The 8617-nt window shown below is 45.8% G+C and overlaps 1 protein-coding gene across 1 annotated transcript; it reads left to right on the top strand.

Annotated features, from left to right (window-relative positions):
* Positions 1-1228: 1228 nt before the first annotated feature.
* On the top strand, positions 1229-7284 carry ADRB2 (adrenoceptor beta 2). The gene has a single exon (XM_032250283.1). It carries the CDS (start codon positions 1806-1808, stop codon positions 3051-3053), a length of 1248 nt encoding a protein of 415 aa, XP_032106174.1. The 5' UTR covers positions 1229-1805; the 3' UTR covers positions 3054-7284.
* Positions 7285-8617: the final 1333 nt, after the last annotated feature.

Raw genomic sequence — 8617 nt, 5'->3', positions numbered from 1 at the left:
GCAAGCCATTTTCCTCTTTGAGCCCCATTTGTGAATTAAGCTAAAAATAATCCCCACCCCCATGGGACTGTGGGAAGAATTAAACAGAATAATGCATGAAAATCACATAGCAGAATGGACCATAAATGTTAGCCATTGTTAGTTATTATGTAATCTACAAAGTATGTTTAGTTACACTTCATGAAATACTTTCAATTTTTCAAAGGCACCACTAATACATGGGAAATCAAACTCTGAAAATTAATCTAACTTTAGAGGTAAAGTCACATGCCAGATGCAAAGGATAGTATTTCATGAACAAAGATCTTAGTTTTGAGATTTGGTCTTACTTTATTTTTTTAAGGGAGAATTATCTTTTGCTGTCTATAGTTCCAAAATGTTCTTAATCTTAAGACATTCTTAATACTCTGAATCATATGAATTTGCCATTTTGGTAAGTCACAGACACCAAATGGTGGCAATCTCATATGGCTCAACCTGAAAGATTAGCAAACTATCCAGCGGATGAAAGGATTTTTTTTTTTAGTTGCATTGGGATTACTGAAGAAATTGTTTGAATTCTCAGTGCATCTCCGGTTCAACAGATGAGTGAGTGATGCCACACTCTTATTAAGAGTTAAAAACAAAACAAAACTAAAACGAAAGCACACAACTTTCTCTCTCCGTCCCAAAATACATACATGCATACCCCCTCTCCGAATGAAATCCAAAGGGTAAAACTGTCTTGATGCCTGCAAATTCCCAAGGAGGGCACCGAAAGTACTTGACAGCGAGTGTGCTGAGGAATCGGCAGCTGCTGAAGTCACCTCCTGCGATCTTGCAAAATGTCTGAAAGGGAATATACTGGGTTACCGGGTGTAGGGTGGGAGAGGGGCATTATCAGTGCTCAGGTGAGGGAATTTTGTGAGTACCCAGATGGAGACATCCGCCTCTGTGTCGCTCTGCATGCCTCTAAGCCGGTGTGTGTGTTTACTTTTTTGTGTGTCACCATGCCTTTGTGCTTCTGGGTGCTTCTGTGTTTGTTTCTGGCCGCGTTTCTGTGTTGGACAGGGGTGACTTTGTGCCTGACGGCTTCTGTGTGAGCGCGCTCGCGAGTGTGCCTGCGGGTGCCCTGGGAGGGTGTGTCTCGGTGTCTATGGCTGTGGTTCCGTATAAGTCTGAGCATGTCTGCCGGGGTTGCCTGTATGTGCGTGCCTCGGTGGGCACTCTCGTTTCCCTCCGTTTGTGGGGCAGTGCCTGTGTGCTGCCCTTTGCCCTGAGACCTCAGGCTGCACAGGAGACCAGGGCAGGCAGGTAGCGGCCACAGAAGAGCCAAAAGCTCCCGGGTTGGCTGGTAAGCACGCCAGCTCCAGCTTTAGCCCTTTGGGGCCAGCCCGGGTAGCCGGGAAGGAGTGGTGGCCCGCCCGCCAGAGAGCAGCTGGGCCCCGCCCGGGCCAGCCCCAGGAGAGGGAGGGTGAGGGGACGGTAGGAAAGCGGAGGGGTGCCTCGCCCCTTCGGGGCTGCCGGCTTGCCATTGGCCGAAAGTTCCCGCACGTCACGGCGAGGGCAGTTCCCCTAAAGTCCTGTGCACATAACGGGCAGTGCGCACTCCGAGGCGGCTTCTCCAGAGCGCGGGCTGGAACTGCCTGGCACCTTGAGCCCCTAGCACCCGACAAGCTAAGTGTGCAGGACGTGCCCCCACCACACCCACCTCACGGCCGCTGAATGAGGCTTCCAGGCGTTTGTTCGCTGCCCGCAGAGCCCCGCCGAGGATCCGCCCGCTGAGGCGCCGGCAGCCAGTGCGCTCACCTGCCAGACTGCGCGCCATGGGGCAAACCGGGAACAGCAGCGCCTTCTTGCTAGCGCCCAATGGAAGCCACGCGCCGGACCACGACGTCACGCAGGAACGGGACGAGGCGTGGGTGGTGGGTATGGGCATCGTCATGTCGCTCATCGTCCTGGCCATCGTGTTTGGCAATGTGCTGGTCATCACAGCCATTGCCAAGTTCGAGCGTCTGCAGACTGTCACCAACTACTTTATCACTTCATTGGCCTGTGCTGACCTGGTCATGGGCCTGGCAGTGGTGCCCTTTGGGGCCAGCCATATTCTCATGAAAATGTGGACTTTTGGCAACTTCTGGTGTGAGTTTTGGACTTCCATTGATGTGCTTTGCGTCACGGCCAGCATTGAGACCCTGTGCGTGATCGCAGTGGATCGCTACTTTGCCATTACTTCACCCTTCAAGTACCAGAGCCTGCTGACCAAGAATAAGGCCCGGGTAATCATTCTGATGGTGTGGATCGTGTCAGGCCTTACCTCCTTCTTGCCCATTCAGATGCACTGGTACCGGGCCACCCACCAGGAAGCCATTAACTGCTATGCCAAGGAGACCTGCTGTGACTTCTTCACGAACCAAGCCTATGCCATTGCCTCCTCCATCGTGTCCTTCTACGTGCCCCTGGTGGTCATGGTCTTCGTCTACTCCAGGGTCTTTCAAGTGGCCAAAAGGCAGCTCCAAAAGATTGACAAATCTGAGGGCCGCTTCCATGCCCAGAACCTTAGCCAGGTGGAGCAGGATGGGCGGACCGGGCATGGACTTCGCAGGTCTTCCAAATTCTGCTTGAAGGAGCACAAAGCCCTCAAGACGTTAGGCATCATCATGGGCACCTTCACCCTCTGCTGGCTGCCCTTCTTCATCGTCAATATTGTGCATGTGATCCGGGATAACCTCATCCCTAAGGAAGTTTACATCCTCCTAAATTGGGTGGGCTATGTCAACTCTGCTTTCAACCCCCTTATCTACTGTCGGAGCCCAGATTTCAGGATTGCCTTCCAGGAACTTCTGTGCCTACGCAGGTCTTCTTTGAAGGCCTATGGGAATGGCTACTCCAGCAACAGCAACGGCAACACAGGGGAGCAGAGTGGATATCACCTGGAACAGGAGAAAGAAAATAAACTGCTGTGTGAAGACCTTCCAGGCACGGAAGACTTTGTGGGCCATCAAGGTACTGTGCCTAGCGATAACATTGATTCACAAGGGAGGAATTGTAGTACAAATGACTCACTGCTGTAATGCAGTTTTACTACTTTATAAGACCCCCCCCAACCAACAGAACACTAAACAGACTATTTAACTTGAGTGTAATAAACTTAGAATAAAATTGTATAGAGATATGCAGGAGGAGGGGCATCCTTCTGCCTTTTTTATTTTTGTAAGCTGTAAAAAGAGAGAAAACTTATTTGATTATTTGTTATTTGTACAGTTCAGTTCCTCTTTGCATGGAACTTATAAGTTTATGTCTGAAGGGCTTTAGTCCTAGAGGACCTGGGTCTGCTATGTTTTGATGACTTTTCCGTGTATCTACCTCACTATTTAAGTATTAGGGGTAATATATTGCTGCTGGTAATTTGTATCCGAAGGAGATTGTCCTTCCTACACCCTTGAACTTGAGGATTTTGAGGATCTTGGACCTTTTAGCTGTGAACATGGACTCTTCCCCGCTCCTCTTATTTGCTTACACGGGGTATTTTAGGCAGGGATTTGAGGGGCAGCTTCAGTTGTTTTCCTGAGCAAAGTCTAAAGTTTACAGTAAATAAATTGTTTGACCATGCCTTCGTTGCACCTGTTTCTCCAAAACCTCTTGACTGGAGTGCTGTTGCTTCCCCCACTGGAAACCACAGGTAACTACTTGTAATAACTGCCCATGACTTAATGTGGAATGATACAAGAATGGCATGCACAGATTGCTTAACCCTTTCATTTGCTTTTGAATCTGCTGCTGCAAAGCTGCATCTCTCCTGACACTTGTGCCCCAAATCAGTTCTGCCTGCTCTTAGTACAGCTCAGCTCTCCCTATGGTTATTGTTCTGTGTTGTTACCTCAGCAACACTGACTCATAGAAACGGAGTTATAGGCATATGTTTTCTTCCCTTCACACGCCCCCACCACCCACCTTCCAGTTCTACTTGTTTCATAACTGCTTATATTTATGTTTTGGCCATGTCTTATAGCGGAGCTCTTTGTACTGCATCAGGGCTTGGAATTTTAGGGATAAGGAAGATGTTCTTATGAAAAAGCTACTCAGACATGGCCCCGTAATTCCACGGAATAATTAAAAGGGCATTGGACATGGGGAGAAAAGCTGGAGAACATATAACTGATGGTTACCTCATGACCTCAAAACAGAATTTTAACCCTTTTTCTTCCTTCCTTTGGTCCTTGTTTTCGTCTCCCATTGACTCTCCTTGCTTCCGTCTAAACCAAGGTTCTGAGCCTTGACACTATTAGCGTTTTGGACCGGATAACTCTTTGATGTGGGGTCTGCATCACTGGGTGTTTAGCACCTCTGGTCTCTATTCATTAGTTGCCAATAGCACCCCCTGGTTATAACAAGCAAAAATGTCTCCAGACATTGCAGAAGAGCCCCTGAGGTGTGAATTCACCCCTGGTTGAGAGTCACTGGTAGAAACTTAAAAATCTAAGCAGATACATACATTCTTTTTAACGCAAGCACTTGATGGTGCAGAACCTCAGTGAGGGATTTTCACAGTTCACCTAGGCCAGCACTCTTTCCATCCCATCATGCTGCCTTCAAAACTTGCTTTCTAGCTGCCCAAAGAGTGACCACGAAATGTTAAGAAGCCTTTAGGTCTCTACATGAGTTGTTTGGGAGGGTTTATCAATGGAGGTGAGGCCTGTGGGCCACTCTGCTTGTGAAGAGATTATAATACTGTCAAGAGGCACGTTAGGGGAAATCACAAAAGTAAACACATTTCTTCTCCCAGCCCCTTTCTATTTTTGCCTGGGTGTCTGAGCCAGAGCTTGGCCCAGGTTTGATGAAGTGGATCGTCCTCCTTGGCAATGCCAGGCTGGAGCGGATCAGCCTGCAAGGTTCATTGCCATTTCACTGGCTTATGAAACTGACTCCACTCCCCTCTTCCTTTCTGTCCCAGCCAAGGTCCCCAACCAGAAAAGTATTGTCCTTCTCTGCTTCCTGTCAGCTCAATGACGGGACGTTTGGGTGAGCACTGTGCTCTCAGGAGACTGTTAGTTGCCTGTGATTTTGGAACATGCCATAGCACATTGGAGAGTGTGTGTCATTCAGTGCTTTTACTTTTCTCCAAGGCTTTTCATACCTATTATCACATTCTCTTTCTACTGCTCTGGTCTCCACCCTCAGAGATTTGGGCAGCTTCTTTTGCTAATCTTTATGCTCCCGGTAGCCTCATAAGATCTCAGATGTGGAAGAGCCCATAGAAAGCGTTTAACATCTGAAGGGACTGAAACCCTGTGAGGCGAAGGACTTGCCCAAGGTAAACAGCCAAGGATGTCGGAGTGGGATTCAAGCCAGGGAACCCGACTGCTATTCCAGGAACTGCTTCATTCTCTCCAACACATTGGCACTGAGTTCTTTCCTCACCCTCAATTGGGGCTATAACATAACACATTCGTTTCAGCCCAAATATTTTTCTTTTGGGTCCTTAACACAAAATTAAGGGCATAAACCAGTAATCTGCAATAGGGAGGCAAAAAAAAAAAAAAGATTTGCTCATTTAACGCAACAAGATTCCACTAGGATATCTTCTGCTTTTAGGGAAGCTGGGAGAGCCCTTAGCTCTTTATAACTGGATGTTGGTGTTGTATATATACTCTTTTGCCTAAACGAACATCTAATGTAATTTCTGTTAAAAATTTAGGTATATTTTAAAAATGTAGGTAGTAATCTGAATAGTTAATTCAGATTCCCAGCTAAAAGGAGAGTTTAACCATATTCAGGTTCCTGTAGGAATACTGTAAGCACAAAATCTTTGATTAGTTTTAAAGGTCCTCATAAGCAACTGTATTCTAGACATATCTTAATCCTTTGCTTTCTATCTCTTTGGTGTGTTGCTTTGTTTCTTTTGGGGGATTGGATTTGTCAGTGTCTCTTCTCTCTCTTTTGCTGACATGCTGGCTGCCTAAGGTTTGTGTTGTATTCATCATCATAAAGTTTTCTTTGCCTGGACAGCAAGTTCTCAGAGTCTGTCAAGTAAGAACTTTTTTTCTAAGATGCAAGCTGACAGGTATGAACAGTGGCAGGACAGGGTGAGCCTCCCCACTGCAATAATTAATGGGAAAAAGAATCTGGAGAAAAGGGAGCTTGCAAATAGCAGTTGTCTTTACATGATTCTTAGAGTGTTTCTGATGGTGAACCTACTGCCAAATGGAGCCTAAACCAGAATCCATCAAAGTATTTATGGAGCACCTACTGTGTGCAGCATTAGAAAAGTAAAGGTTTCAGTTTCTCCCTTTTGGAGTATGACTTTAATGATACTATGCAGATACCTTTTATGGAATCTTACTAAATGTTAATGACTCTGTTGGACACCTGTGAGGCATTGTGTCCTTTCTACAACTGTATGATGTAGGTAGCATAATTGTCCTCATCTAACAAATGAGGGAGCTGAGGTTCAGAAAGATTCAGTAACTTTCCAAAGCCATAAAACCAACTAATTGCAGAGTCAGGACTAGAACCCAGGTCTCTGTGATTCCAGGATCCATGGAGCCTAGCACCCAGGCAAACCAGGAAGCAGCATGAGGTAGCTTAGAATTCATGCCAGAACAAGTGTAAGAACTGGAAATGCAATACCTTGCTGAGAGAAGAGGGAGATTGCTGTGGGTTGAGGCAGGGAGGAATGTTCCCTTCAAAGCATGTGACTGCAGGGTTGCTGGGGACTGGGACAAGAAACCAATCACTGAGTGCCTAGTTTGCTTCTCTGAGTCTTTCTTTTGTCTTCTTATCAGAGAATCAGACTAAAATGGAAAGAGGATATGAAACTCTAAAACGAACACAGCAGAGTAAAGCAGAAACACAGGATGCCCTATGTCCTAGCAAACTCTCAGCCCTAAAGTTAGAAAGGTCTCCTAAATTGAGTAGGTAGCTAGGCTCTTACGGAAATTTGATAGGCCTGGGTAGCTGTATAGGTATGTTGTCTATCTTAAGCTAGGATTCTAGAGCAAGGGAGATGATTTTCTGACAGCAGAGAACACGGAAGGTTAATACACTTTGAATGATGATACTTTTCATTGACAGTATAACCTCTACTAAATTCAGCCTGTGCTAATCTGTACTTCACTGACAGGGCAAATATAATTTGAAGGAGGGATTTTTCTAAATGCGTAAGAGAACAAACTTCTTAAGCACTTTCAAGAACTTGAGAAATTCTGCTGTGTTATGAATAACAGGAGGCAGGGTGAGGAGAAAAGAGCCCCCCAACCTCCCACCCACCCCACTCTCTCTCTCTGAAGTTGGGTAAGGCGGTTTTCCTCAGCAGACTTCCGTTTGCTCATCTGTAACTTGAGGCCAGTACAGGTAGTATCTAAGCTCTGTTCCACTCTGAATGTATACAGTTGTTCATTTAGAGACTCGAGACTAGAGGCAACCATTTCTATTTCTAATTAGAGTTGATGACATTTGCCATACAAACAATGGTTGAATATTCTGAAGGTGCAGCCTGCAGAAGAGAATGCTGTCAAGTACTACTATTTGGTGCATGATAATTGCTTTTGAGAATGATCTGGGAAAAAAAAAAAATTCCCAGTTCTGCTGAATACAAGAAGGCAAGCCGGACCTTACAGAAAGGTAGATTCCAGCTCAGGTATAGGAAGACTTTCCAAAGAGGAAATAGATGATCTATCATAATAGTGAACTTCCCATTCTGGGAAGCGTTCAAGAGAAGCCCAGATGAAGCTCTGTTCGGGATGAAGCACAAGGCCTCCTGCACCAAGCAGGAGGCTGAGCTAGGCTCTTTCCAAATCTGTGATCTTATGTCCTTGAAAACAATAGACCTGAATGTTCTTAAAACTAATTCAAACTGTTCCCTATTTCCAGCTGGCCTGCTCCCCAACTCCTCTGGATTTCAGAGGTTTCACTGCATTCCTAAATGAGAAACCTCCGGGGGAAATCAGGATCTCAACAGCCTTTGGCCATGAGGAGAAATCCAGAAATAGAGCAATAAGGTTAAGCAGTTTTCCAAACTATTAGACCTTTTCATCAGCTGCTCTTCCCATGCCTTTTGCAAATGACCTACTAACTCCCAGAGCGAGAATAATGAGAGCCGCAAAGTCCTCTCTGCAAAGACTATTACATCCTCTCTACCCTCGGAATCATTGCACTTCCTGTGGTCTTTTCGTCACCCTTAGGGGCAGGAAGGAACAGAAGCAGGTTCCTGGCTAGCACTGGAACACTTAAGCTTCTAGCCCCAAAGCCTGGAGACCTGGGGTCTGTCATAGCCCAGCCACTAAGAGTCGGTAACCTCAGGCAGGCCACTTCCCTTCTCTAGACGCATATCATCATCACTAAAGAGAGATACTTTGGTTTATATGGGTTCTCTGTTTCCTTCTTCCTCTAAAATTCTGTAAGATTTAGGAAAGTCTTTAGTACTGCACATCTGCCTGCGTTGCTTTTGTTTTTAAAAGCACACTTTTTTTCTTTCTAAGAGGGTAGTAGATATTTATCATAGGACATTTAAAAGTATATGAAAGTACAAAATGAGATAAATCACACTTAATGTCACCACCTGAAGACAATTGTTCATAAATTTGACGATGTATGGGCGTCCGGTCTTTGTGCTAAGCCTAGCTATTCAAATGTACAT

The sequence above is a fragment of the Sapajus apella genome, unplaced genomic scaffold (genome assembly GCF_009761245.1).
Source record: "Sapajus apella isolate SASKATOON/1434 unplaced genomic scaffold, GSC_monkey_1.0 scaffold71, whole genome shotgun sequence".
Taxonomy (NCBI): domain Eukaryota; kingdom Metazoa; phylum Chordata; class Mammalia; order Primates; family Cebidae; genus Sapajus; species Sapajus apella.
Note: the sequence above shows the minus strand (reverse complement) of the source record. Positions and strands in the feature narration are given on the sequence as shown.